Source organism: Erinaceus europaeus, chromosome 14 (assembly GCF_950295315.1).
Source record: "Erinaceus europaeus chromosome 14, mEriEur2.1, whole genome shotgun sequence".
Classification (NCBI taxonomy): domain Eukaryota; kingdom Metazoa; phylum Chordata; class Mammalia; order Eulipotyphla; family Erinaceidae; genus Erinaceus; species Erinaceus europaeus.
The window spans coordinates 44,992,545-45,020,328 of record NC_080175.1 but is presented as its reverse complement, the minus strand read 5'-3'; the positions used below and the strand labels follow the sequence as shown (position 1 = coordinate 45,020,328).

The 27,784-nt window shown below is 52.0% G+C and overlaps 2 protein-coding genes across 4 annotated transcripts; both read right to left on the bottom strand.

Annotated features, from left to right (window-relative positions):
- Positions 1 to 619: 619 nt before the first annotated feature.
- P4HB (prolyl 4-hydroxylase subunit beta) lies at positions 620 to 14,900 on the bottom strand. Its single transcript, XM_007538239.3, has 11 exons — positions 14,666 to 14,900; positions 13,314 to 13,520; positions 11,571 to 11,704; positions 11,309 to 11,446; positions 3,327 to 3,431; positions 3,075 to 3,200; positions 2,771 to 2,971; positions 2,471 to 2,591; positions 2,210 to 2,391; positions 2,012 to 2,098; positions 620 to 1,041 (listed from the first exon to the last, which is right to left on the bottom strand). The coding sequence occupies exons 1-11, from the start codon at positions 14,814 to 14,816 to the stop codon at positions 961 to 963; spliced, it is 1,533 nt and encodes a 510-aa protein (XP_007538301.1). The 5' UTR covers positions 14,817 to 14,900; the 3' UTR covers positions 620 to 960.
- Positions 14,901 to 23,297: 8,397 nt separating this feature from the next.
- On the bottom strand, positions 23,298 to 27,252 carry ARHGDIA (Rho GDP dissociation inhibitor alpha). 3 transcript variants are annotated; one of them, XM_060171756.1, is made up of 6 exons: positions 26,803 to 26,916; positions 25,798 to 26,014; positions 25,594 to 25,677; positions 25,287 to 25,363; positions 25,135 to 25,198; positions 23,298 to 23,838 (listed from the first exon to the last, which is right to left on the bottom strand). In XM_060171756.1, exons 2-6 carry the CDS (start codon positions 25,985 to 25,987, stop codon positions 23,579 to 23,581), a joined length of 675 nt encoding a protein of 224 aa, XP_060027739.1. In that variant the 5' UTR covers positions 25,988 to 26,014; positions 26,803 to 26,916; the 3' UTR covers positions 23,298 to 23,578. The 3 variants fall into 3 exon arrangements, with proteins under 3 accessions (XP_060027739.1, XP_060027738.1, XP_007538299.1); XM_060171755.1 differs by lacking the exon at positions 26,803 to 26,916 and adding an exon at positions 27,106 to 27,252 and having other exon boundaries at positions 23,310 to 23,838; XM_007538237.3 differs by lacking the exon at positions 26,803 to 26,916 and adding an exon at positions 27,106 to 27,252 and having other exon boundaries at positions 23,673 to 25,042.
- Between the last annotated feature and the right edge of the window lie 532 nt (positions 27,253 to 27,784).

The window sequence follows — 27,784 nt, the reverse complement described above, 5'->3', positions numbered from 1 at the left end:
CTCTGTCTAGTCCCTGGGCCCTACCAGTGGTAAAAGCAGAGGTGACCAACAGGTAGTAAAATTTCAACTTTATTTGGCCAATGTGTTCAATCTCAGTATTGTGGTAGAAATGCCTGAAAAGTGTCGGCGTTTGATTCTGGTCAAGCATCCATGGCCACCCCCTGCCTGGAGGTGGAGGCCAGTCCCACCTTGTACAGGTCTTTGCTACACTGGAGGTCCTGGGGTGACTGGGAGCCTGGCCACAGCTTAAGGAGGGAGGGGGCTGCCCTGCTGGTCCCAGCTGGCAACTACCGCCCTCCTCCAGTCGTGGGTATGCGTCTCCCTCCACCAAGCAGGAGAGCTCTGTCCAGACACACCCACACCACACTAGGTGAGAGGGACCCTGTCCATCCTGCCCTGTCCCTCTCTGCACAGACAACAGGAGTCTCCAGGGAGGCCCAGCCAAGGTGGAAACAGACACCCTGATATCCAGAAAGTCTAAAATCCCACAGATGGAATTTTCTTAAAGTGATAGCATAAACCTAACTAGAAAGAGACAGGGCCAGTATGAGATCCTGAATATCATCTGTGTGAGCATTCTGGACAAACCATGTACAAAAAAAGTACATCACATTACTGGAAAAAAAAAAAAAGAAGAAGAAGAAGAAGAAGAAGAGGAGGAGGAAGAGGAAGAGGAAGAGGAAGAAGAAGAGGAGGAGGAGGAGGAGGAGGAGGAGGAGGAGGAGGAAGAAGGCATGCCCAGATGGGCTGGCCTGGAGATAAATCCCTTTCCAAAAATTGAAAAGCCAGTGGAAGAGACGGGTTTGGATTGACATGTGTGAGAATGAGGTGGAGCTTCAGAAAAGTTCCCTGCGTTTCCGAGCGAGGTCCTCCCCCGTGAGGGTCTGTGGCTTCTGGAGGCGACTGCTGCTGGGGGTGCAGCCACTGAGGTGAATGCTGGGCCCAGGCTGAGTGGCCACCTCACAGTTCATCCTTCACAGCTTTCTGGTCATCGTCTTCTTCCAAATCAGGCTCCTCAGCTTCTTCTAGATCTTCCAGGTCCTAGAGGTGGGAAGGGAACAGACAAAGGGCCAGTCAGACAGGTGCAGGACAGTGCCACTGTCGTCAGGGCTGAGAACCAGGGTCCATAACGGTGTGCTGTCGTTCCCCACAGCCCACAACACACACGGTGGCCACAGGGACACCAGCAGTCAGTGCTTGGGTTCTTAGGAGATGGAAGACAGGTGACTTTGTAATAAGATGGAATTCAGTGGGGAGATAGTTTCACTTGCTAAAACATACACCTTACTGCATGCAAGGTCCTGAGTTCAAGCCCTAGCAATACCATAAGACAGCTGAGCTAAGGGGGCTGGGTGGTGGCGCACCTGGTTGAGTGCACAAGTTAGAGTGCTCAAGGACGCAGGTTCAAGCCCCTGGTCCCCACCTGCAGGGGGAAAGCTTTACAAGTGGTGAAGCAGTGCTGCAGGTGTCTCTCTATATCTCTCCCTCTCTATCACCCTTTTCCCTCTCAATTTCTGTCTCTATACAATAAATAAAGATAATGCAAAAAAAATTTTTTTAAAAGCAAAGAAACCTAATTAGAAAAAAAAAAAAGCAGCTGAGCTATACTTTGGAAAGGAAAAAAAAAAAAGACAGGGTGGGCCCCGGAAGCCATTCATATCATATGTGTGCGCCCACTCCCTGAAGATACATTTAAGGGGGCAAGCAGCATCCTAGTAACAGAACACCAGGGCTGCGAGCACATCTGCCTCCAGCCCCTCCACCCCACCGGGCCTGGGTGGCAGTGACAGAGAGCAGACTTGCTCTGGAGCCAGTTGCCCATACTGTTTCTCCTACACCACCCTTGGCCTGTGCACCATCAGCAGGGGGGTCTTGGGCTACAAGCTTTGCCCCTGCCCAGCATGCCCATGGCTAGGAGGAACCAAAGCCCCAGTGGGCGAGCCCACGTTCTAGGTGTAAACACCGGCTTATCTATATCTGCAGTGGCCGCCAGGGCCTGAGCACTACTCACATCATCGTCCCCTGCCCCGTCCTGGCCGCCACTCTCCAAGAACTTCTTGAAGCCTTCTAGCGTCCGTTCCCCGTTGTAGTCAATAACCTGAGGATGGGGGTGAGTGCAAAGTAAGAGCAAGAAGCTAGCTTGAGCCTGCTGAGCCCAGTACCTCCCTCCCTATGGAGAGCAGGGTCCCAAAGCCCCTCAGGGCCATACCGTCTTTTCTGCACTGGCAGGGAAGAACTTTAGTGTGGGGAAGCTGTGCACTTTGACGGCCTCCACCTCGTTGGCCGTGGAGTCCATCTTGGCAATGACAATGTTGTCGTGGTCCTTGTACGTCTCTCCCAGTTTATCCCAGATGGGGGCCAGCTGCTTGCAGTGACCACACCATGGGGCATCTGGGAGAAAGTGGTAAGTGTCCCTAGGCCGCCCTGGCCCAACATCCCACCCCGTGGAAGCTGAGGAGGCTCTACTCACAGAATTCCACAAAGACATTCTTCTTTTCATCAAAAGCCACTTCCTCAAAGTTCTTGCCCACCAGCACCTTGACAGGCTGCTTGTCCCAATCCTCAGGGAGCTCCTGGCTCATCAGGTGGGGCTGGACGAGGACAGGGACTGGACGAGGTCAGGGATCGCCATTCCCACCCCCCTGACCTGCACAGCCCCACCCAGAAGTGGTTAACACTCAGGCGCTCAGAGAGGTGGGGCTGTCCACATCCTGAGCAGAGGCAGGAACATGTGCCCCTTCAATCCCATGCCCCAAGGACAGGCTCTGACCTTGATCTTGCCCTCCAGGAAGCGGTGGCAGAATTCGGTGATCTTCTCGGCTGTCAGCTCGCTGGACTCGGGCTTGTACTTGGTCATCTCCTCCTCCAGGGTGATGAGGCGCACGGCCGGGCACTCCTCCTTCTTCAGGCCAAAGAACTCCAGGATGCGCTGGTTGTCTGTGTGGTCACTGTCGATGAAGATGAAGAGGATCTTGGGGGAGAAGAGACACAATGAGAGCAGTCAGAGATAGGAGAGCACTTCTGCTCCACCTCCCTGCCTGTCCCCCACCCCTCCCAGCATGGCTTGCACTCACTTTGCCCTTGAAGCCCTCTGCTGCCTTCTTGAAGTTACTTAGTTTGCCATCATAGTCAGACACGCTCTTGGGCAGGAACAGCAGAATGTGGGTCTTGATTTCACCTCCAAATATCTTCGGGGCTGTCTGTGGTTTAAGCAAAGGCCATGAGGTCTGAGGTGCAAACTAGACCACTGTTGTGGGACATCCCAAGTGTCTAAGGACCAGAGGCTGTGGGCTGGGGGCTACAGCACCCTGAGGAGCCAGTCCTACCTGCTCCGTGAACTCGATGACCAGTGGCAGCTGGTTGTGCTTGATGAAATCCAGCAGCTTCTCCTTGGTGATCTCCCCTTCAAAATTGTTTCGGCCTTCATCAAACTACGGACAGAGTCCTGTGAACACCAGGGTACCCTCCACTGCCTCCCAAGCCCAGCCAAACCGAAGGGGGTGGGCACCCGTGTAAGCGAGGGCTGAGTGGATGCCCAGAGCAGTGGATGGCCTCAGAGCACCCAGACAACAGGGCCTGTCCTCTTGGAGGCCATGAGAGCACCACCTCCTGGGTGGGGCACCTTCCAGTGTGATGCCCACTACCAAGCTCTGCTAACTGTACTAGGATGACAGGGGATGTCACCAGACAATAAGCAGGCACAGGAACTCTTGTCTGGGGGCAGATGGGCCAGCTGGAGGCAGCACACCAACCTGTCACTCAAACTAGCACTAAAAACATAAGGTCTTGCAGGTTCTGAATTCAATCCTTGCCACATGTACCTGAGTAATGCTCTGCTGGTTCTCTCAATGAATAAAATCTCTGACTCTCAGAAGGCTAGAAATGGACCTACCCTATGACCCTGCAATTCCTCTCCTGGGGATATCCTAACGAACTCAACACATCCATCCAAAAAGATCTGTGTACACATATGTTCTTGGCAGCACAGTTTGTAATAGCCAAAACCTGGAAGCAACCCAGGTGTCCAACAACAGATGAGTGGCTGAGCAAGTTGTGGTATATATTCACAATGGAATACTACTCAGCTGTAAAAAATGGTGACTTTACCGTTTTCAGCCTATCTTGGATGGACCTTGAAAAAGTCATGTTGAGTGAAGTAAGTCAGAAACAGAAGGATGAATATGGGATGATCTCACTCTCAGGCAGAAGTTGAAAAACAAGATCAGAAAAGAAAACACAAGTAGAACCTGAAATGGAATTGGCGTATCGCACCAAAGTAAAAGACTCTGGGGTGGGTGGGTGGGGAGAATACAGGTCCAAGAAGGATTCAGAGGACCTAGTGGGGGTTGTATTGTTATATGGGAAACTGGGGAATGTTATGCATGTACAAACTATTGTACTTACTGTTAAATGTAAAACATTAATTCCCCCCCAAAAAAAAAATCAGAGTAAAATAAAATAAAATCTCTGGGGGCTGGGCCATTTGGACTCTCAAACTTGAGGCCCCAGGTTTGATCCCCAGTATGGCATTTGCCAGAGTGACTCTCTGGTTCTCTTTCTCTCCCTGGTAAACAAAACCTGTGGGACTTGTAGAGAACAATACCACCACCACCACCACACACCCGTCTTGATCCTGATCACTTTCCTTTGTAACTTCCCAAATAACTTCCAGAAAGGCAGGGGCCACTCTGCTCCCACCAACTTTATTTTGAGACCTGTATCTGATGGGCCTAACTCGATCGAGGGCTCCACAATGCACTGCCCCTACCCCAGCTCCTAAACCTTAGGGTGTGAAGGAAAGGAAGGACAGAAGGATGTTTCAGCAGTTTCAAATGTATGATTAAAAAACAAACCAGAGGTGGGCTGGGGCAAGCTGAGCCCTAATTAGAGGGAAGCAGGTCACTCACATCCCATTGAAGGCAGCAGTAGGCCCCAGTCATGCAGAGAAGCCTCCAAAAGGGAGGGCGCCTCGATCTTATAGACAGAGCTACATCACACCATGCTTGCTGTCTACCAAGGCAAAACCCACAATCTAGGTGGAGATAGCTGTGGCAAGGGCGTGACCGGACAACAGCAATCACAGAACAGTTCATCATGCCAGCCAGTGGCTGAGGGAAGGCCTAGCCTCACCCGAGCCCTGCTCTGTCCCATGCTTACACCTTCATGGAATAAAAGAAAAATGGGTGGTCCGGGAGGTGGCACAGTGGATAAAGCAGCGGACTCTCAAGCATGAGGTCCTGAGTTCAGTCCCCGGCAGCACATGGTACCAGAGTGATGTCTGGCTCTTTCTCTCTCTTCCTAGGTTTCTCATTAATAAATAAATAAAATCTTTAAAAAAAAAAAAGAAAAATGGACCAAGGATGCAGGTTGCAGACAAGAACCCAGCTTCACCCCTAACAAAGAAAAGGAAGCTCCAGAGTCAATGGACATGGATCTACAATGTGGTTAGGAACCAGCCATGAAGCCTGCCATCCACTGCCTCCCAGCCTTCACAGAAAGCAGCACCACCCCACACCTATGGACATCTAATCTTTGACAAAGGGGCCCAGACTATTCAATGGGGAAAGCAGAGTCTCTTCAACAATTGGTGTTGGAAAAAATGGGCTGAAACATGCAGAAGAATGAAACTGAATCACTGTATTTCACCACATACAAAAGTAAATTCCAAGTGGATCAAGGACTTGGATGTTAGACCACAAACTATCAAATACTTAAGAGGAAAATATTGGCAGAACTCTTTTCTGCATAAATTTTAAAGACATCTTCAATGAAACGAATCCAATTACAAAGAAGACTAAGGCAAGTATAAACCTATGGGACTACATCAAATTAAAAAGCTTCTTCACAGCAAGAGAAACCACTACCCAAACCAAAAGACCCCTCACAGAATGGGAGAAGATCTTTACATGCCATACATCAGACAAGAGTTTAATAACCAACATATATAAAGAGCTTGCCAGACTCAACAACAAGACAACAAATAACCCCATCCAAAAATGGGGGGAGGACTTGGACAGAATATTCACCACAGAAGAGATCCAAAAGGCCAAGAAACACATGAAAAAATGCTCCAAGTCTCTGATTGTCAGAGAAATGCAAATAAAGACAACAATGAGATACCACTTCCCTCCTGTGAGAATGTCATACATCAGAAAAGGTAACAGCAGCAAATGCTGGAGAGGGTGTGGGGTCAAAGGAACCCTCCTGCACTGCTGGTGGGAATGTCAATTGGTCCAACCTCTGTGGAGAACAGTCTGGAGAACTCTCAGAAGGCTAGAAATGGACCTACCCTATGATCCTGCAATTCCTCTCCTGGGGATATATCCTAAGGAACCCAACATATCCATCCAAAAAGATCTGTGTACACATATGTTCTTGGCAGCACAATTTGTAATAGCCAAAACCTGGAAGCAACCCAGGTGTCCAACAACAGATGAGTGGCTGAGCAAGTTGTGGTATATATACACAATGGAATACTACTCAGCTGTCAAAAATGGTGACTTCACCGTTTTCAGCCGATCTTGGATGGACCTTGAAAAAATCATGCTGAGTGAAATAAGTCAGAAACAGAAGGATGAATATGGGATGATCTCACTCTCAGGCCGAAGTTGAGAAAAAAAAATTAGAAAAGAAAACACAAGTAGAACCTGAAATGGAATTGGCGTATTGCACCCAAGTAAAAGACTCTGGGGTGGTAGGTGGGTGGGGAGAATACAGGTCCATGAAGGATGATAAATGACATAGTGGGGGTTGTATTGTTAAATGGGAAACTGGGGAATGTTATGCATGTACAAACTATTGTATTTACTGTTGAATGTAAAACATTAATTCCCTAATAAAGAAATAAATTTAAAAAAAAAGAAAGAAAGAAAGCAGCACCAGGCACCTTGGAGTCCCTGTGGCTGGAGAGGGGCCCCCCAGCAGCCCCGGGCTGACAGGGAGCCCCAGCTTGCTGAGGAACTGACTGAGCTCAGAAAGAAAGGACAGAGTGAGGATGGAGGCTGCCTGAGACCCCCAAGGTGTGAACCCGAGTCTTCTACCTCTCAAATGATCTGACCCAAGCTGCCACTGGGGGGTCACTGAGTAGGCACTCCGATCAGGCTAAGGGGTGAGAAAGTGTTCCAGCCACAATGGAGAAAAGGGCACAGGTGAGCTAAGCAGAAGAGCTGCCATTGCTGTTCCAATCTGCCAGGACTTGTGATGCTGTCACTCTGAATCTAAAGGGATCCAAGTAGACCAGGCAGCACAGCAGACAGTGTTTGACTCTGGAGCATGAAGTCTTAAGTTTGACTGCCAGTATCACATGTGCCAGAGTGACACTTGGGAGCTTTGGGGGTGGGGGTGATAGTATAATAATTATGCAAAGAAACTCTCATGACTGGGACTCCATAGTCCCAGGTCAATCTGCAGAACCACCGTAAGCCAGATCTGAGGAGTACTCTAGCAGAAACAAATCTAAAGGGTTTCACAGTAAAGCTGAGAATTCCAACAGGCCCCAACTAATGTTCTCCGTCTGCTTTTTGCCCCCCACCAGGGTTATCTCTCGGATTCAGTGCCTAAATGACTTCACCATGCCCAACAGCCAGTTTTCTTTTTGATAGAGGGTGAGAAAGAGAGAGAGGAAGAGAGACACCTACAACACGGTTCCACTACTTTTGAAGCTTCCCTCCTGCAGGTCAGAACCAGGGGCTTGAAGTTAGGTCCTTGTATAATATAATGGGTGCAACCCTCCAGATGTACTAATTTCTTTTGGTCTTTTTTTTTGCCACCAGGGTTATCGATAGGGCTTGGTGTTGGCACTACAAATCCGCCACTCCCAGTGGCCTTTTTTTTTTTTTTTTCCTATTTTTAATTTTTATTTATTTATTATTTTTATTTTTGCCTCCAGGGTTATTGCTGGGGCTCGGTGCCTACACTACAAGTCCACTGCTCCTGGAGGCTATTTTTCCCTTTTTGTTGCCCTTGTTGGTATTCTTGTCATTGTTGTTGGATACAGAAAGAAATTGAGGAGCAGGGGAAGACAGAAAAGTAGAGAGAAAGATAGACATCTGCAGACCTGCTTCACCATTTGTAAAGCGACCCCTATGCAAGTGGAGAGCCGGGGGCTGGAACCAGGATCCTTATGCTGGTCCTTTAGCTTTGCGCCATGTGCACTTAACCTGCTACACTACCTCCCAGGCCCCTTTTTAAATGTACTTTTTTAAATAGTTATGTATTTATTTATTTAAATTTATGTATTCATGAGAAAGATAGGCAGAGAGAGAAAAAAACAGACATCACTCTGGTACATGTGCTGTCGGGGGTTGAACTTGGGACCTCATGGTTGAGAGTCCAATGCTTTATCCACTGTGCCACTGCCCGGACCACTAAATGTATTTTTTAATTATATTTTTATTTATTATTGGATAGAGGCAGAAAAAAATTGAGAGTGTCGGAGGCAGCGAAGAGAGAAAGAGCCCTGGCTCCCCACCTGCAGGGGAGTCGCTTCACAGGCGGTGAAGCAGGTCTGCAGGTGTCTGTCTTTCTCTCCCCCTCTGTCTTCCCCTCCTCTCTCCATTTCTCTCTGACCTATCCAACAACAACATCAATAACAGTAACTACAACAATAAAACAAAAGGGAATAAATATTTTTTAAAAAGAGAGACACAGAGACACCTGCAGCCCTGCTTCACAATTCATAAAGCTTTCCCCTCCACAGGTGGGGATGGGGGTCCTTGCACATTGTGTGCTTAAACAAGCGTACCACCACCTAGTCCCTTTTCTATTTTTCTTTGACAGGACACAGGAGGGGTGATGGAGGGAGAAAGACCCCTGCAGACCTGCTTAACTACTCATGAAGCATTCCTTCTGCAGATGGGGATTGAGGGCTCAAACCCAGATTCTTATGTATGGTGACCTATGTGCTTAACTGGGTGCACTCCAGCCCAACCCCCTTTACTAATTTTTTTCTTTATATTCATTCATTTATTTATTTTCCCTTTTGTTGCTCGTTTTTTATTGTTGCTGTAGTTATTATTGTTGTTACTGATGTCGTTGTTGGATAGGACAGAGAGAAATGGAGTGAGGAGGGGAAGACAGGGCAAGAGAAAGATAAGACACTTGCAGACCTGCTTCACCGCCTGTAAAGCGACTTCCCTGTAGGTGGGGAGCCGGGGGCTCAAACCAGGATCCTTATGCCGGTCTTTGCGCTTTGCGCCAAGTGCACTCAACCTGCTGGGCTACCGCTCCCTACTAATTTCTTCTAAAGACACAGAGAACAAGATCACTGCTCTAACATAAATAGTGCAGGGCGTCAAAATGCTGGGTCTGATGCATCCAAGTTTTGTGCTTCAGCCAGTAAGCCCTCTCCTGAGCTTTCACTTCTTTTAAAAAATTTTTTTTTTATTATCTTTATTTATTGGATAGAGACAGCCACAAATTAAAAGGAGAAGAGACAGACAGAGAGACACCTGCAGCACTGCTTCACCACTCACAAAGCTTTCCCCCTGCAGGTGGGGCCCAGGGGCTAAAAACCGGGTCCTTGTGCACTGTAATATGTGTGCCCTGGGCTTTCACTTCTCACTCTCTCTGGATGCACTTTAAGAAATGGGGGGACTCTCACTAGCTCAAGGACTCTTTGCTGCATTTAACTTCAACACTTTGGAGGTTTTCCTAATCAGACTCTAATGACAATCTGCTAATGCAGCAATAAGCCTTCTCAGAGTCAAGAACACACCACACTGGAAGTTATTTTGCAGAAAGGGCTATGAAAGCTGGTGAGTCAACGACTACTGCAAAAAACTAGTTTGCTTGGGGAGTCGGGCGGTAGCGCAGAGGGTTAAGGGCAGGTGGCACAAAGCGCAAAGACAGGCATAAGGATCCTGGTTCGAGCCCCCGGCTCCCCACCTGCAGGGGAGTCGCTTCACAAGCGGTGAAGCACGTCAGGTCTGCAGGTGTCTTATCTTTCTCTCCCCCCCTGTCTTCCCCTCCTCTCTCCATTTCTCTCTGTCCTACCCAACAACGATAACATCAATAACAACTATAATAGCTACAACAATAAAACAAGGGCAACAAAAAGGAATAAATTAATTAAAGAAAAAAAGAAAACTAGTTTGCTGCCTCCCCCAACAACCCCCCGTGCCTCATCTTCAAAACTCTTCTCTGGGGGTCAAGTGGTAGCACAGTGGATTAAGTGCACATGGCGCAAAGCACAAGGACTGGCATAAGGATCCTGGTTCAAGGCCCCGGCTTCCCACCTGCAGGAGAGTCGCTTCATAGGTGGTGAACATCTGCAGGTGTCTTTCTCTCCCCTGTCCCCGCTGTCTTCCCCTCCCCTCTCAATTTCTCTCTGTCCTATCCCACAACAGCAGCAGCAATGGCAACAATAACAAGGGCAACAACAAGGGCAGCAAAATGGGAAAAATGGCCTCCAGGAGCAGTAGTGCAGGCACCGAGCCCCAGCAATAACCCTGGAGGCAAAAAAAAAAAGTTACGTGACCCGGGAGGTGGCGCAGTGGATAGGGCATTGGACTCTCAAGCATGAGGTCTTGAGTTTGATCCCCGGCAGCACATGTACCAGAGTGATGTCTGATTCTTTCTCTCTCTCCTCTGATCTTTCTCATTAATAAATAAATAAATAAATAAATAAATAAAATATTTAAAAAAAAAAAAGTTACAAGGAGGGGCCAGGTGGTGGCCCACCTGGTTAAGTGCACGTTACAATGCACTAGGACACAGGTTTGATACCCTAGTCCCCACCTGCAGAGGGAAAGCTTTGCAAGCGGTGAAGCAGCATTGCAGGTGTCTGTCTCTCCCCTACAAGGAACAGGGGCAGGGGAGGCCCTTGGGGAGGGGAACTCAAGGGCTTACTAATCCTCCACCCATGGCCCCAGTGGGGTAGAGAAACCTTGGAAATATACAGGAGTGATTGTTTGCAGTACTAGAAGCATGAAAGATGCCACCTAGCTTTCTATTTTCAAGTGGCTGAAATACAAACTTTCTCCCATGTCACCTTTGACTCTTCTTCACCCCTCAACTGAATTTTTCAGATAAATGGAGACACTGCAGCACAGCACTGGAAGCGAACCCCAGCAAGGTAGTAGGGGCCAGCTTGAACCTGGGTCTCACACAGCAAAGCCAGTGAACCCCCAGGTGAGCTACCTCACCTCACCACAGGTTCCTTCTTAAATCACAGATGACCGCTGCACCTGGGAGGCTCCCCTCTTATCAAGTTGGCCCTTGATAAGAATCAGGTCACAGTTCAGGGCCACTGGGCAAGGTTCTTGGAGACACCTCAGCCACCCTGGGCGGAGCTGCCAGGGTCACTTACCTTCTTAAAGAGGACAACCCCATCCTTGTCCAGCTGGTACTTAGAGAATACGGCACTGTTGGATGTGATCCCAAAGGGGATGTCATCGATGGCCTCTGCCGCCAGCAGGAACTGCTTGGCAAAGTCTGACTCCACATCCTAGAGAAGAGAAAGCAGAGGTGGCCTAGAGCAGAGGACACATGCCTGGTGGCAGCAGGAAAGTCCCAGGGCTCTCCACAGGGAGGGGAGAAGTCCAGAGTCCAAATTCCCAAGCTTGCTCTACCTTGAAAAAGCCGATGACTGCGACTTCACTGGAATCCACCAGGGCTTCTGCAGCAGCAGCGTCTGACAGCGTGGTGGCAGCGGGGCCTGTGCGCTTCTTCAGCCAGTTCACAATATCATCAGCTTCTCGGCCAGCTGCAACCAAACACACGCAGGTGGTGCTTGAATTGGGGGCACAAGACCCTCTCCATTTTCTTCACAACTCCCTGGCCAAGCCAGAAGATAGCCTTCAGGCATAGCAGAGGCACTGTCCACAGGGCAGGTAGCGCCCTGGCAGAAAGGCCACTGCAGGGAGATGCAATTGTGTGTGGAGAGAAGGGCTGAGTATTCCCAGGCAGTAAGAGTACAAACCATTTGCCTTCCTGATCCCTTTGCCTTACTAAACTTCCTCTGGCATTTAAATCAATTAATAGCACATGTCCTCATTTGCCACACTGAAATTCTCACACTAGGTTTCCTCTTAAAAGGTACAGAACTGGAGGCTAGGCGGTGGCGCACATGGCACAAAGTGCAAAGACCAGCATAAGGATCCTGGTTTGAGCCCCCAGCTCCCCACCTGCAGGGGGGTTGCTTCACAGGTGGTGAAGCAGGTCTGCAGGTGTCTATCTTTCTCTCCTCTCTCAGTTTCTCTCTGTCCTATCCAACAGCAATAACAACAACAATGATAAACAACAAGGACAACAAAAAGGTAAAAAAAAAAGCCTCCAGAAGCAGTGGATTCATAGTGCAAGCACCGATGTAAGGATCCTGGTTCGAGCCCTCGGCTCTCCACCTGCAGGGGAGTTGCTTCACAAGCAGTGAAGCAGGTCTGCAGGTGTCTATCTTTCTCTCCTCCTGGGCCTTCCCCTCCTCTCTCCATTTCTCTCTGTCCTATCCAACAACGAAGACAGACAACAATAATAACTACAACGATAAAACAAGAGAACAAAAAAAGGAATAAATTAAAAAAAAAAGATATAGGGCGAAAAAGTCACACACACACACACACACACACACACACACACACACACACACACACACACAGTCACAATATCTCCTTCCACAGGAGGGCCAAGCCCAGGCGGCAGGCCCGTGTCTGAGGCGAGCTTGCTCTTCACAATCACACAAGCCACCCAACACAGACACAACTCCAACATAAGCCTGCTTCTTGTGAAGTCACCCACATTCTTCCCTGCTAGGCCTTGGCACCATGGCCAACTTGGGAAGACCTGGCTAGTCTCGAGATTATTTCTTTTTCTAAGGTGTGTCTGTTTATTCACTGAGTGACAGAGAGCACTGTCTGCTTTGGCATAAGGTGATGCTGAGAACAGAACGTGGGGTATTCTAGCAGGGCACACTCAGATTTCAAAGGATTCTGCGGAGAAGCAGACAGCTGTATCATCACCAGCAGATAGACTCAGCACCTAGGCGCTCTTAGGGGCAACATCTTCGGAACCTTGGACTTCACTGAGCGGAAGCCCAAGAGGAAGCAGCAACAAAGCAACCTCCCGAGTGAGCTGGATGGAGGACTCTTGACAGTTGGGTCACAGAACCGGTTTTGTAAACAAAGGATTCTCCTTTTCTCCACAGCCCCAGGAATGCAGCCTCAGAGGCAGCCCTATGTGTGGAGCCCAACTCCTGCCATACCTGGCAGCCAGCAGGGCACACCTGTTGCCCCAAATGGTGGGAATGCTGGTCAACTCTGGAGAAGCCTGGGGCCACCCTCCACCCCCTCTGCAGCTGGCCAGGCCTGCAGCAGACACACCTGTGTATTCTTTGGGGGACGCTGTGTCTCCGTTCTTAAAAAACTTGATGGTGGGGTAGCCGCGCACACCATACTGCTGGGCCAGGTCGGACTCCTCTGTGGCATCTACCTTCGCCAACCTGATCTCGGAGCCTTCCGCCTTCAGCTTCCCAGCAGCTTTGGCATACTCAGGAGCCAGGGCTTTGCAGTGACCACACCAAGGGGCATCTGGAAAAGGAAATGGGATGCTAGAGTGCAGTGCCTGGCCAGGTCCCTGCACTCCTTCCCCCTGCTGCCGGGGCACTGCTCTCTGCAAAGCCTTATCTACTGGCTGAGATAAGCCCTCCGCGCGCACACACAGGGCCCCGAGCTGATAGCCTGGCGCTGTTGGGCAATAGCAGGACAGAGGCCATGAATGACAAACCAACCCCAAACCTCCACGGAGGCTGCTGTCACCGTCAGTGCAGGAAGACACCCACCAACGGACTACTAACTTCCCACTAGCCTGTGGGCAGCCAGGGCAGAGCTAGGCCTGCCAACCCCGGGAGCCAGGAGAAGTCAGCGCCCCGAGTCCTACCTCAGGGCTCCTTGTCCAAGGCCACTACTCCCACAACTCACACACACCCTTAAGCACAGGCTGGGGAGCCAGTGGGCAGCCCAGCATTCTGTGCCTTTTGGAATCCGACCAGGCCACCAAAAGCCAATTCTCCAGGGCCAGGGGCCGCCCAGGAAGAGTCTTCCCTGCACACCCAACTGGAGCATCCTCCCTGGCTCTTCGCTCACAGGCAGTGGTTCTCTAAGCCTCAGTTTCCACTCCTGCCAGACACTGTCAGAACCTAAGGCCACACAAGGCCTTGTCTTCCTGCATGCAGTTGGCCACAAAGAGGGAAAAGCGTCCGAGGGTGGGGGAGTGGGTGGGTGCCTTGGAGACAGGCCCAGGTGAGCCGTCAGGAGCTGTATTAGGGTGTGTCCCTTTGGTATTTGCGGTAGTCACACAAGTCGACCCTGCTTCCCTTATGCTGACAGAAGGATCCTGCCATGTGGACGTAGGCACAAAGGCATGCCCTGGCTCCCTGCCCGTGGTCACCTTCGGCGGTTGTGCCAGAGGGTGGGCTCCAGCGCGCCGGGCCGTGGGGGCGCTGACAGCGGGAGCGGTCTCCTCGCCTGAGCCTGGGCGCGATGTTGTCAGGCGCGGACTGTCTCCTACATGTCGCTGCCTCTGCACCGGCGGAGTGGGGACGGACCCTGCCTCCCCTCTGTCCCCTCTCCCCACCAGCCCCCTAGTCCCCTCCGTGCCTTGCATCCCTCCCCGTGAGCCTCCGGCCCCTCCCCCACCGTCCCCAGCAGGCCAGGCCGGGCCGGGTGACACTCACAGAACTCCACCAGCATGTACTTGTGCGCCGCCAGAGCCTGCTCGAAGTTGTCCTTCTTGAGCACCAGTACGTTGTCCTCCTCCTCGGGGGCGTCAGCGCCCGCGCGGGCCAGTACGGCTAGGGCTAGGAAGAGAAGAGCGCGGTTCAGCATGGTGGAAGCAAGGAAGCTCTTCAGTTGGCGCCGCCGGGACAGCCGAGGCGACGAGGCCGCGCGCCACCAGCCCCGCCCTTATAAACCCGGCGGCCCCCCTCCCACCTCCCCCGCCTGCGCGCTCCTGCCCCTGCGCGTGTCCGCCCGCCCTCCCCGCCTCCGATTGGTCTACGTGACCCAGGGCCCGCCTCTGCAGCTCTTTGATTGGTTGGTCGCGCTAGCCTCGACTCCGGATTCGGAATGGCTGTGAGGGCTGCTCTTGACCTGGCGTCGCGCTCTTCCTCTTCCCCAGCCTCTCATTGGTTCTCGATGTAGAACTTTCTCTCCTCGACTTCTGACTGGTGACTTTCTCCCACACCTTCCGCGGGTCTCAATTGGCTGCTGCTCTCGGGAGCCCGGACCCTATGGCTTCTGATTGGCCAGAAGATGCGCGCACACCGAGCGATCCTTCGTCTAACGTGGCAGGGGGTGGAGTTTCTGCCGGGGGCGGAGCTGCGCATGCGCTCCCTAAACCCTTCGTGTTGCATTCTGACTGGACAGCGTATCCCTAAGTGGCCCTGCTCCTCCGCTCCTTCGGCAGGAAGCTAGCGAGCGCGACTTCCGGCGCGCGTGAGGTTCGTGCAGCATCTGGCTTGGGCCTGAGGTCACGGGCACGGTGGTCTCGGGCCATCTGATCCGTGCTGATAGCTGCGCGCTTTGGCGGGCCAGCCTACGGGAGGACCCTGGCCGTCACTGCTGAGAGTTTCAGGCGGCTTATCAGCCTGAAAGACCCCGGGGCCCTTGTCCAGCAGAAGGGTCACTTACGACACGAGACCACTTAGGGGAAAATGCACGGCCGATCGGACAGTCCCTCTCTCCTGGCACGACATACATAGTTTTTTTTTAAAATTTTTTAAATATTTTATTTATTCCCTTTTGTTGCCCTTGTTGTTTTATTGTTGTAGTTATTATTGTTGTTGTCATTTTTGGATAGGACAGAGAGAAATGGAGAGAGGAGGGGAAGACAGAGAGGAGAGAAAGATAGACACCTGCAGACCTGCTTCACCGCCCGTGAAGCGACCCTCCTGCAGGTGGGGAGCCGGGGTTCGAACCGGGATCCTTATGCCGGTCCTTGTGCTTTGCGCCACCTGCGCTTAACCCGCTGCGCTACAGCCTGACTCCCCGACATACATCGTTTTGAATAAAAATGTTAGTGGGCCAGGCGGTGGCGCACCTGCTACAGTGCTCAAGAACCTGAGTTCGAGCCTCAGACCCCCCACCTACAATGGGAAAGCTTTGCAAGTGTTGAAGCAGTGCTGCAGATGTAACTCTACCCCCCCCCTTATTTTTGTTTGCCTCTATGGCTATTGCTGGGGCTCTGTGCCGGCACAACGAGTCCATTACTCCTGCCGGCTGTTTTTTCCATTTTATTGGATAGTACATAGAGAAAATGAGATGAGAGGGAGAGAGACAAAAAGACACTTGCAGACCTGCCTTGCCACTTGTAAAGCGTCCCTCTTGCAGGTGGGGAGCCGGGGGACTCGAACCCTGATCCTTGTGTGGGTCATTGTCCTTTGTACTGTGTGTACTTAACCTGGTGTGCAACTGCCCGCCCACTCCCCCCCTCCGTCTTTTTCTCTCTCATTCTCTATCTCCCCCCTTCCCTCTCAACTTCTGGCTGTCTCTACACAAAAAATAAATAAAGGTAATAAAAAAAGATTTTAAAATGTTAGCTTTGTCTTTACTTGTTTAATAAAATTTTCAACATCGACTTCATTTGTTAAATAAAAATGTTAGCATCACGTTCACTTGTTTGTTTTGCAGGATCTTAACGTGGCTTCTAAGAAGCAGGAAAGAAGGGGACTGCTCCTCTGCCCCTCCAAGTCATGCCTGTAGTCCTGCACCTGCTTCCTGACCTACCCCCTGTGGCACTCACTGTCCTCACAAGCACCGATTTTAAGACAACGCCATATAGTAACTTGGCAGGTGAAAGGAAACACACCCACACTAAATGTACACGTCAACTTTAGTAACATTCCCAGGGATAGTCAAACAAACAGGAAAAATGCTGCATTTGGAGGGTTTGCATTTGAGGATACATGGCTCTCTGGGGTATGTCTTCTATCGGCAGGGATTTCCTTAACTAGAATATGAATTCCTTAAAGGTCAAGACCAGGTTCTCCCCCCCAGGACTACAACCACCAACACACACACACACACACACCCTCACACCAGCAAACGTGTTGATAATACCTGCTGGGATACCTGTCTGCTTCACAATTGAGTTGATAAGATAAGGAACTTCAGCAGAGAGAGACCAAAAACAGGTGCTTCTGCAAAACCAGGCTCCACCCCAATTCAGTAGACCCCAACAAGATGCTGAACACTCTTCATAACATAACTGTAAGTATAGAACCCTCGTTCTCAAAAGTGGAGATCATCTCATGTCTGCTAACCTGTCTCCTAACTTTCAAAAGTGTATATTTACTTTTTAGGGGAGGAGGACTGAGATTGGAGGGAGGGAGAGGAAGAGAGCTCAGCTCAGATATACTGTGGTTCAGTGGTTCCTGGGACTGAACTTGAAGCCTTTTGCGCATCAGGCGTGCAAGTTGATGCTCTACCAGACTGAACTATCTCTTCAGCCTCTCCCCAATTTTTGTTTTAAATACATGTAAACCCTGTGTGTTCCTAACATTTTTGTGATTGCTGTGACCCTGCTTTAGAACCCAGTGGTGGGGACAAGGGCCCTGTATACTCTTTCTAGATATTAGACTCATGAAGTCAGAGTTTAGATGCCTGGATATAGGGGTATGTTTGGGTCTAATGAGGAAAGAGTGAAGCTATTAGGTGCTCAGTACTGCCTTAGGGGCAGCTGCTTATCAGTGCCAGAGCAGAGGTGACTTGGCCCCCAAACAGACAGGGAAGTATTTGCAGAAGATGGATCATCAGGCCCAGAGGACACTGACCCCACAAGGGTCTGACATCTGGCCACTGTTGAGTGTCACTTTGCCTGAGTCTGGATCTTGGTGGCCAGAGTCTGGAGCAGTTGGAACACACCTGGATGCAGGTGTCCACAGCTCAGGTTACTGAAGCCACGTCAGTGCTCTGGACACAGTCTCTGAGGTTTTAGCTACAGGAGTATGTTTTCTCCTCAGGGAACCTCTGTGCAACCTTGTTGGCCTCCCACCCCAACCAGAGCAAGGAACCAGGCCATTCTCTGGCAGCTGGAAGGGGCCCGCTTTAGGGAAGGCCTGAGAGCCTGTCTCTGGGAGGTTGGTCAGTAGCTGGGTATAATGTGGAGGTACATCCATCCCCTCAGAATACAGACAGGGCTCACTAAATACCCCCCAAGACCTCCACCCTGAGGGAAGCCCAGGTCTGCTTCTTATTCCCCCCAGCCCCCAGCCCAAGCACAGGCTTCCTGGGAGCAATGGGATTCGCTTCCTGCTGCCAAGACTCTGAGCTGCAGTGCCCAAAGGTTCCTAGGCCTGTGGCTCCTGTCTCTTTGGCCCAGCAAAACAATTTAGAGTCCCCTGCCTGGAGAAGGTGTCCATTAACTATCGCCCAGTGACCGAAGAAGAAATGTCTTCATAAACATTAATTTCAGAAACAAAGCTGGAAGGACCTAAGACAGCTCACCTGGTGGAGTGAGTCCCTTGCCATGTGCAGGGCCCAGACTTGAGCCTGGCATCACTTGGGAGGAGCTATTGCACCTTAAGACACTCTGGTGCTGTAGTGTTTCTCTATATGCATATATATGAATGAATAAATCAGTGGGGGGGGGTCGGCCTGTAGCACAGCAGGTTAAGTGCAAGTGGCGCAAAGCACAAAGACCAGCATAAGGATCCCGGTTCGAGCCCCCAGCTCCCCACCTGCAAGGGAGTCGCTTCACAAGTGGTGAAGCAGGTCTGCAGGTGTCTATCTTTCTCTCCCCCTCTCTGTCTTCCCCTCCTCTCTCCATTTTCTCTCTGTCCTGTCCAACGAAGACAACAATAATAACTAGAACAATAAATCAACAAGGACAACAAAAAAGGAAAATGAATATATAAATATTTTTTAAAAAAACTAAAAAAAAAAAAAAGAGCTTCGAAGAAAGCTTTTAATATGTGATGGGGTGGAAGTGTCGGAAGAGATGCTCATAGACACCTGGGAAGAGGGATTCCAGCCAATGGCTGAGCTCTTGGCTGAAATTCCCCATGCATTCTAGGGAACATTCTAGAGAACTTGGGCACAGGTGAGAGGAGCAAGACTGCAGACTGGGCTTTGGGGCTTCCAGGGTACTGTGCTGCAGAGAGATTCTTGTAACTCCCTGCAACTGTTGATTAGTGGGTCTCATCAAAGGCCTGGATGTCCTGCTTAGGAGCTGAGGGCCCCCCAGGGGAGGCTGAGGAAGCAGAAGAAGGAAGTGGGGTAAGGGCAGGGTGGGACCAGGAGGCTCAGCTTAGACTTGGAACCTGAGAGACACGTCATTTGGGTCCTGCAGGTCCTTTTCCCTTGGGAGGCACCAGAACAAAGTCCTGGCTACTGGCAGGGTGCCTGTACAAGCTGGCACTCAAGGTCCTAGTTCACATGTCTGACAGCTGGGGAACCCAAGAGTGGAAACTGCTGTGGCCTCTGGGAGCCCAAGCTCAAGTCCAACAGGGTAACAGCACAAGCTGGCCTGATGTGTGCCCTTCCCTCCCAACCGAGCCTCTGGAAACTGGGCTCTGTGCTGCCAGAAGCAGCACCTGCACTCCCATGGAGAAGCTTAGAGGGAGCCTCTGGCCTCCCTCAGTCAGGCACAAATTCAGGGAGGCTTAGGCAGGAGAGTCCAGAACGCCTGCTGCTTGGGAAAGTACCATTTGTCCTGTCCAACCAGCAAAGGGCCCAACTTTCAGAATCTGGGTGGTTTTGGTGGGATAGCTGGCAAGGTCCAAGGGCCAGCATGTGGTCGCTGCCCTGGGACAAGGGGGCATGTTCCATACCCCCAATTATGGTTAAGTTCCCTGGGATCAGCCAGCACACAAGCTGCCTGAGCCAGCCAGAAAGGACGCCAGAGGACTCTGGTCTAGGCCCGCCCCCAAGCGGCCAATAGTGAAATTGCACTTTCTAATCTGCCTTATCCAGGAAGGGTGAGTTTTGCAGCTACTGCCAGGTCAGAGGTGAGCAACTTTCTGGAACTGACCTCCTACGACTGGGCTGCCCATCCAGCCTGGAAGTCAGTCATAAGATGCTTTCTGGATAGTACCGTTCCTGCCACTGGGGGCCATGCTGACTTTTAAGCAGCAAAGGCTGGGGTACCAGCAGCCTGCAGGGCTCCCTCCATCCCCTTTTCTGCTCTTGTCCTACCTTTTATTTATTAAACTCCTATTTTTTAAGACTTTATTTGTACCAGAGCATTACTCAGCTTTGGCTTATAGCAGTACTGGAGACTGAACCTGGGATTTCAAAGATTCAGGCATCAAAAGCTTTTGGATAATCACTATGCTGTCTCCCCAGCCCCGTTTTTTTTTTTTTTTTTTTCGCCTCCAGGATTATCGCTTAGTGTCTGCACTAAGAATTCACTGCTCCTGGTGGTCATTTTTGTTGTTGTTGGACAGGACAGAGAGAAATCGAGAGAGGAGGGGAAGACGGGGGAGAGAAAAAGACACCTGCAGACCTGCTTCACCCCTTGTGAAGGGAAACCCCCCTGCCCCACCCCCACAAATGGGGAGCTCAGGGCTAGACCAGGATTCTTTTGTTTTTTTCCCTTTTGTTGCCTTTGCTGTTTTTCATTGTTGTTGTAGTAGTTGTTTTTGATGTCGTCGTTGTTAGATAGGACAGAGGGAAATGGAGAGAGGAGGGGAATATTGATGTCGTCATTGTTAGATAAGACAGAAACGGAGAGAGGAGGGGAAGACAGAGAGGGGGAGAGAAAGATAGACACCTGCAGACCTGCTTCAACACCTGTGACGAAACTCCCCTGCAGGTGGGGAGCCGAGGGCTTGAACCGGGATCCCTACGCGGTCTTTGCACTTTGCACCATGTGCAAAAGCCTGCTGTGCTACTGCCCGACCCCCTTTTTTAAGACTAATGTGGTCCAAGAGGTGGTGTAGTAGATAAAGCATTGGATGTTCAACCATGAGGTCCTGAGTTCAGTCCCCCATAGCACAGTATCAGTTATGTCTGGTTCTTTTATCTTTTTCATCTTTATCTTTTTCTGGTTTTTAAAAATATTTTATTTATTTATTCCCTTTTGTTGCCCTTGTTGTTTTATTGTTGTTGTTATTGTTGTTGTCGTCGTTGTTGGATAGGACAGAGAGAAACGGAGAGAGGAGGGGAAGACAGAGAGGGGGAGAGGAAGATAGACACCTGCAGACCTGCTTCACCGCCTGTGAAGCAACTCCCCTGCAGGTGGGGAGCCGGGGTTCGAACCGGGATCTTTATGCCGGTCCTTGTGCTTTGCACCACCTGCGCTTAACCCGCTGCGCTACAGCCCGACTCCCTCTGGTTCTTTTAAAAATTATTTTACTAGAAGAAAACAGAAGTAGAACCTGAAATGGAATTGGCATATCGCACCCAAGTAAAAGACTCTGGGGTGGGTGGGCGGGGAGAATACAGGTCCATGAAGGATGATAAATGACATAGCGGGTGTTGTATTGTTAAATGGGAAACTGGGGAATGTTATGCATGTACAAACTATTGTATTTACTGTTGAATGTAAAACATTAATTCCCCAATAAAGAAATTAAAAAAAAAAAGCATACCAACAATTAGAAGCATACAAAAAAAAAAAAGAAGAAAGAAAAAAAAAACAAGATCAGAAAAGAAAACACAAGTAGAACCTGAAATGGAATTGGCGTATCGCACCAAAGTAAAAAAGACTTGGGGGTGGGTGGGTGTGGAGAATATAGGTCCAAGAAGGATGACAGAGGACCTGGTGGGGGTTGTATTGTTAAATGGGAAACTGGGGAATGTTATGCATGTAGAAACTATTGTATTGACTATTGAATGTGAAACATTAATTCCCCAATAAAGAAAATTAAAAAAAAACTATTTTACGAGTGAATCAGGCGGCAGTGCAGTGGGCTAAGAGCACGTGGCGCAAAGCATGAGGGCCGGCCTAAGGATCCCGGTTCAAGGCACCCCCCCACCTCCAGGGGAGTCGCTTCACAGGCAGTGAAGCAGGTCTGCAGGTGTCTTTCTCTCCTCCTGTCTTCCCCTCCTCTCTCCATTTCTCTGTCCTATTTAATGACAGCATCAATAACAACAATAACTACAACAATGAAAAATAACAAGAGCAACAAAAGGGAAAATACTTAAAATAAAAAAAGATTCTTTAAAAATAAAAAAAAATAAATTATTTTACTATTGAATAGAGGGAGAGAAATTGAGGGGAGGTAGAGGTAAGACAGGGAGCAACAAAGAGACATCTGCAGCCCTGCTTCACTACTTATGAAACTTTCCTCCTGCAGGTGGGGACCAGGAGCTTGAACCTGGGGCCTTGCACACTGTAATGTGTGCACTTAACCAAGTGTGCCACTTTTTTTTTTTCGTAAACATGAGTCTATTTATTAGAGAAACAGAAATTGAGAAAGGGGGAGATAGAGACAGCTGCAGCCATGCTTCACCACTTGTGAAGCCCCCCTGCAGGTGGGAACTGGCAACTTGAACCTGTGTCCTTGCACACTGTAACATGCATTTAACCTTTTTCTTTTGTCTCCAGAATTACCTGGCTCGGTGCTTGCACCACAAATCCATTGCTCCTGGAGGCCATTTTTATTGCCTTTGTCATTACTGTTGCCATTTATGTTGCTATAGGATTGGACAGAGAAATTGACAGGTGAGACAGGGAGACACCTGCAGACCTGCCTCACCACTTGTGAGACAACCTCCCTGCAGATGGGGAGCCAGGGGCTCGAACCAGCATCTTTGTGTCATGTAGCTCAACCCGCTGCGCTACCACCTGCCCCCCCCTTTTAAATATTTTCTTTTTGTTGCCCTTTTTTATTGTTGTTGTAGTTATTGATATCATTGTTAAATAGGACAGAAAGAAATGGAGAGAGGACAGAGAGGGAAGACAGACATCTACAGAGCTGCTTCACTGCCTGTGAAGCAACTCCCCTACAGGTGGGGGCTCGAACTGGGATCCTTGCGCCAGTCCTTGCACTTTGCGCCACGTGCGCTACCACCTGGCCCCTCTTTTCTTCTTAAGATTTACTTATGAGGAGCCAAATCATCACTAGGGGACTTGCCATGCTTGAGAGCCCAGGACCACACTTCTGGGAAGCACACTATTCTTATTTTAAGTTTCATCATATTTACTCTATTTGGCCTCCAGGGTTATTGCTAGAGCTTCGTGCCTGCGCTAGGAATCCACTGCTCCTGGAGGCTATCCATTTCCCTTTTTCGTTGTCCTTGTTGTTTATCACCGCTGTTGTCATTGCTGTCGATATTGTTGAACAGGACAGAAAAAAATCGAGAGGGGAGGGGAAGACAGAAAGGGGAAGAGAAAGACTAATTAATACCTGCAGACCTGCTTCACCTCCCCCTGCTGGTGGGGAGCCATGGGCTAGAACTGGGATCCTTACACTTAACACGCTGCACTACCGCCTGGCCTCCTGAAGCATGCTATTCTAACTGGCCCTTGGGTGGAGGCTGTGCACAAGAGCTTACTTCCTCCTGATCCTGGGCCAGGTCCCAGGCAGACCGCACCCCAGTCCAGATTGGTGGCCCCTCCCCAGCACTAGGGCAGGGATCCCTAGCAGAGCTGAATTCTTCTGGCTAGGGCATTTGCCTTTGTAGCTTGGTCCCCAGTCCTGCCCCTAGTAGCCCTGCACCCTGCACTGCCTGACTGAATGGCAGCTGTGCCCCAGAGGAACAAACTCCCCCCCACCCCCAAGCAGCAGACAGCATGGCTCCAGAGGGGGGACTTTTATTTCTCGGTCTGAAAGGAAAAGCAGGGCCAGGCTTCTGCACGCTGGCAGGAAGGGGGAGGCACAGGAGACGGCTCTCCAGAGGTTTGCGCTTGGTCCCGCGGTGTCCTGGCTGGGGCTGGGGCCTGCCCGGTGTAGTGGCACTGAGCCTGGGGGCAGAGGGGGGCAGGCTGTCATGCCCAGAGGACGGCACATGTGGAGGCAATAAATACTGACGGGCTGAGGGCCCGTACTTCCAGGCCAGCTGGGCCCAGCAGGCTAGTAAGGCTGGGCACTGGCTCTGCCATCAGGACTCGGTGGGGTAGACTCTGGGTGGTGCCCAAGGGATGGAGAAGGCAGAGATGTGAATACACCTGGCCTCTCAGATGGGAACAGAGGCAACTGGAGTTCTGGCAATTTGGCTTCCCCAGGCCCCAGGCACTGCATCCACAGCTGGCCAGGGAAAAGGGGGTGGTGGTGGTAGAGGGCTGACCAGGCCCTGCCAGGTTGGGGAGGAGCAGTCCTACACCTCCCAGGCCCCCGGGATTAGGGCAGGGTGGGGATGGGGAGACCACATGCTCATGCAGACACAGGGTTAGAGGTTAGTGAGGCCCCCACAGCACACGTTCCACATGTTAAGGCATCATGGTTAGACAGTTACTGATAGCGATAGATGACTGATCTGGAAAAGGAGAAAAAGCTGGAGAATGACCATCCTGCCCCGACAGGGCTCTGCATCATGCACCCCACAACCCCGTCCAAGGAGCTGAGGCAACTGCTTGGACTCTTGAGGACTAAAATCTCCCCAGAAAGCCCACATGGAACCACACTCTTACAGAAAAACTGGGGTGCTGGGTGGGTTGAGATGGGGAGCAGGGCCTGGAGGAAGACAGGAGGAAGGGGGGGGGAACTGGGCTGAAGCCCCCTCCCCCATAGCACAGGCAGAAGCAGCAATGAGAAATGAAACCATCAAAGAGGCTGGGGGCCTGCGGACTGGGGGTTGGGAGCTGGGTCAGAGGCGCCACAGCTGGCCAGCTGGGAGGAGGCCAGGCAGGACTGCAGCCTGGGCAGGGGGCCCTGTCAGCACTTTGGTTTGGGGTCAGGAGGTTAAGGGTGGGGGTTAGGGGGACACATCCGTCTGTCTGTCAGCCCTGCGTGCCTCCCAGGCTGGGGCTCAGTCCTTCCACTCCTTTTTGATGGTGAGGTTCCACTCCCAGGACAAGTGGTCAGTCTTGTCGTCATCTGTGAAGCGCGACTTAATATTGTAGCTGCCACGGGCCAACATGCCCTTGGGTGCCTCCTCCATGGGAGTCAGGAACTCGTACTCCTCAGCGCGGGGCCCATAGCTTCCCACCATGTAGTCCGTCTTGTCGACTACAGGGCAGGGACACATGGGGTCAGGGAGTAGGAACCAGGGTGCATCCGGACACCTCCTACCTACCCGCCTCCAGCACCCTTGTACTCACTCTTCACACCTTTCCTGTATGTGTGTTGGATGTACTTCATACCCGACACAATCTCACGGTTCACCTGGTGGGGGAAGACACCCCAAGTGAGGCTCAGTGGGAGGGGAACCAGGCCCAGGTCCACCTGACCCCTCCCCAAGCCAGCCCCTTACCCGGAAAGAGATTTTTATCCGGTACTCCACTCCCTCCTTCAATACAAAGGACTGCTTCTTGAAGCTCTCCAGGTCACCTGGATTTGAGGGGAAGGTGGCACCAGGAAGCTCAGCCAAGGGAAACCCTAGTGTAGCCTCATTCACTTGTGATTGTCCTCTGCCCCCCCAGCCCCCAGCAGTGGCAGAATTTCCAACCCCGACCTCCACTCACTAGGCTGCACTCACCACCAGAGGACCAGAGGACGCAAGCACTCTGGAAATAATCTCCAGGGGCGGCAAGCAAGCACATGCCGGCCCCACCCCTCACCTGTCAGGTCCAGTTCCAGGGGTCCCGGCGCAGTACTGCATACGAGGGTTAGGCGAGTCACAATGACGTTGGCAACATTAGGGTCTGTGGAGTGACAGCAGATTAGAGAACCATACCCTGGGCTTCCTTATCTCTCCGCCCCCCCCCCCCCCAGGAGGTTATCAGGGGACATGGGGGACATGGGAAGCCCAGAGCCCGGCTCACCAGCAGACACAGCCACTCGGCCCAGAAGGGCCTCCTTGTACTTGCGCAGACTCTCGTCATCCTTGTCCAACTCCTGGATCTCCTGGATGCTCTTCTGGGCTGGTGGCTTGTAGTTGACAGAGTGCTCGTCCTCCTCATTCTCAGCTGCAATTTGTGCTAGCTGTTCAGCAGTGGGCTCCTGCTCAGCCATGCTCACCTGGGGCTGGATCTGGGACACCTGCAGATGAGGAGGGCTGTGGTATTCTGCTTGGACCCTGTGTCTCCCCTCTTGCCTGCCTCAGACAGCCTGCTGCTTGGGGGATACCAAGCTCAGATCTTCAGCCTGGCAGGGCCCTGGCTGCAATGTTCTTCACTCCCACTTCTCCTGAGCTGCCCGGCAGATCTCACCCCACAGAGCACTTTCGTGCTCCGTCTCTCTGACCAGCCATGCATGCTTTCTCAATCCTGCCAGCAGAAAGCAAGGCCTTTGCGCTGGAGAGCTGTTGGCTTTCCCCTAGAAACTTGAAAAAAGCAGGGCTCCCCTAGCCTCGACGTTGGGGGCATTCTAAAGGGACTGGGGGCACGGAGACCCCAAGTTTCTGCCTTCTGTTCAATGGTGAGGATCTGCGACCTAGAAGAACTGTATCCGCTGGGTTGTTTAGGGACCAGAAAAGGCAGCGCTGACAAAGAAGCACCGCCTAAGGCTCTCTGGCTTCGTTTCCTTCCGCCTGGGGATCTCAGCGCACCCAGGGTCCCGGGAGGGGCTGACATCATGGCGATGCACCCGCGGCACGGGCGGGGGCCCAATGCTCAACCCAACCCTCAGGTGGCTTCCAGACAAGCCAGGCCTTTGTCCCCGGCGGCCAGGGAGCCGGCCCTGCCCCAGGACCAGATTTCAGCAAGTGCCAGGCGGGGTGCCCCGCCCGCTTTCTCAGGCCTCCCGCCGCTTGCTCTGGAATTTTTCTACAAGCTCCCACCCAGCAACCACCCAGGGTGCGGGTTCCGGGCTCCAGGCGCGCTCCCCACCCCGCCCTTCCGCAGAGGCCCGCAATCTGGGCGGAGTGGCGGGGACGAGGTGCCCAGGGCCCCGGGGCCGCGCTCCGGGGAAGGGGGGCGCTGCAGGGCGGGCCTAACACCCGCGCCCCGCCCCGCCCGCACGTGGGGCCTCAGCCCGGGCCCTCCGCCCGCTGTCACCGCCGCCCCCGCCCCGCGAGACCCCGGACGGGTGGGGCGGCGCGAACAAAGACTCGGCCTCCGCCCGCCGCCGCCCCCTCCCCTGGGGCCGCCCGCTCCACGCGCCCCGCCCGCGTGGCCGCGGCCGGCACTCACCGGAGGTTAGACGGCGCAGTTCCACGCTCCTGCCCGCACCAAGTGACGATCGTCGTCCGCCGCCCCACCCGGCCGCCTGCGCGCCTGCCTGGCCGGTCACTTCCGGGGTCACGCGATTTCCGCTCGCGCTTGCTGGAAGGCTCAGGACGCATGCGCACGGCGCGCAGGCTGTCGGGAGCTCGTGGGCGCCATCTTGCGTCCCGCGTGGATGGTGCGCTGCAGCTAGAGGACTAGTGTCTCGGTCCGTCGCTAGCCGCACCAGGCCCAGGGCACACACACCCCAGGGGCGTGGTCCACTTAGTGGGTCTCATAGGCCTTGATGGCCTGCTGCCAACCGCTGGGGCCCACTAGAGGTTTCTGCCCTCGGCGGGCAGAGGCCCTCTGGAAGGTGGTGTCAGGTGTTGGGCAGTCTGGGTGTCTGTTTCCCCTCCCCACACTCTGCTGATGGCTCCTTCCCTGGGCGTCTCTGGACAGCATCTACATCCCCCAAGACCTGTAGCTGCAGTCTCCTGCCCTCGCTATGCTCGACGCTTCTGGCGCCCATGGCGCTGCCCTCAGCTGGCAGGCTCGCCCTCTCAGAACCTGCTGTAGAACCAACAGCCTTTGACGCTGCCCGCATACCAGTGCAGCATTCAGCTTTCTTTCTTCCTTTCTTTCTCTTTTTTAATTTTATTATCTT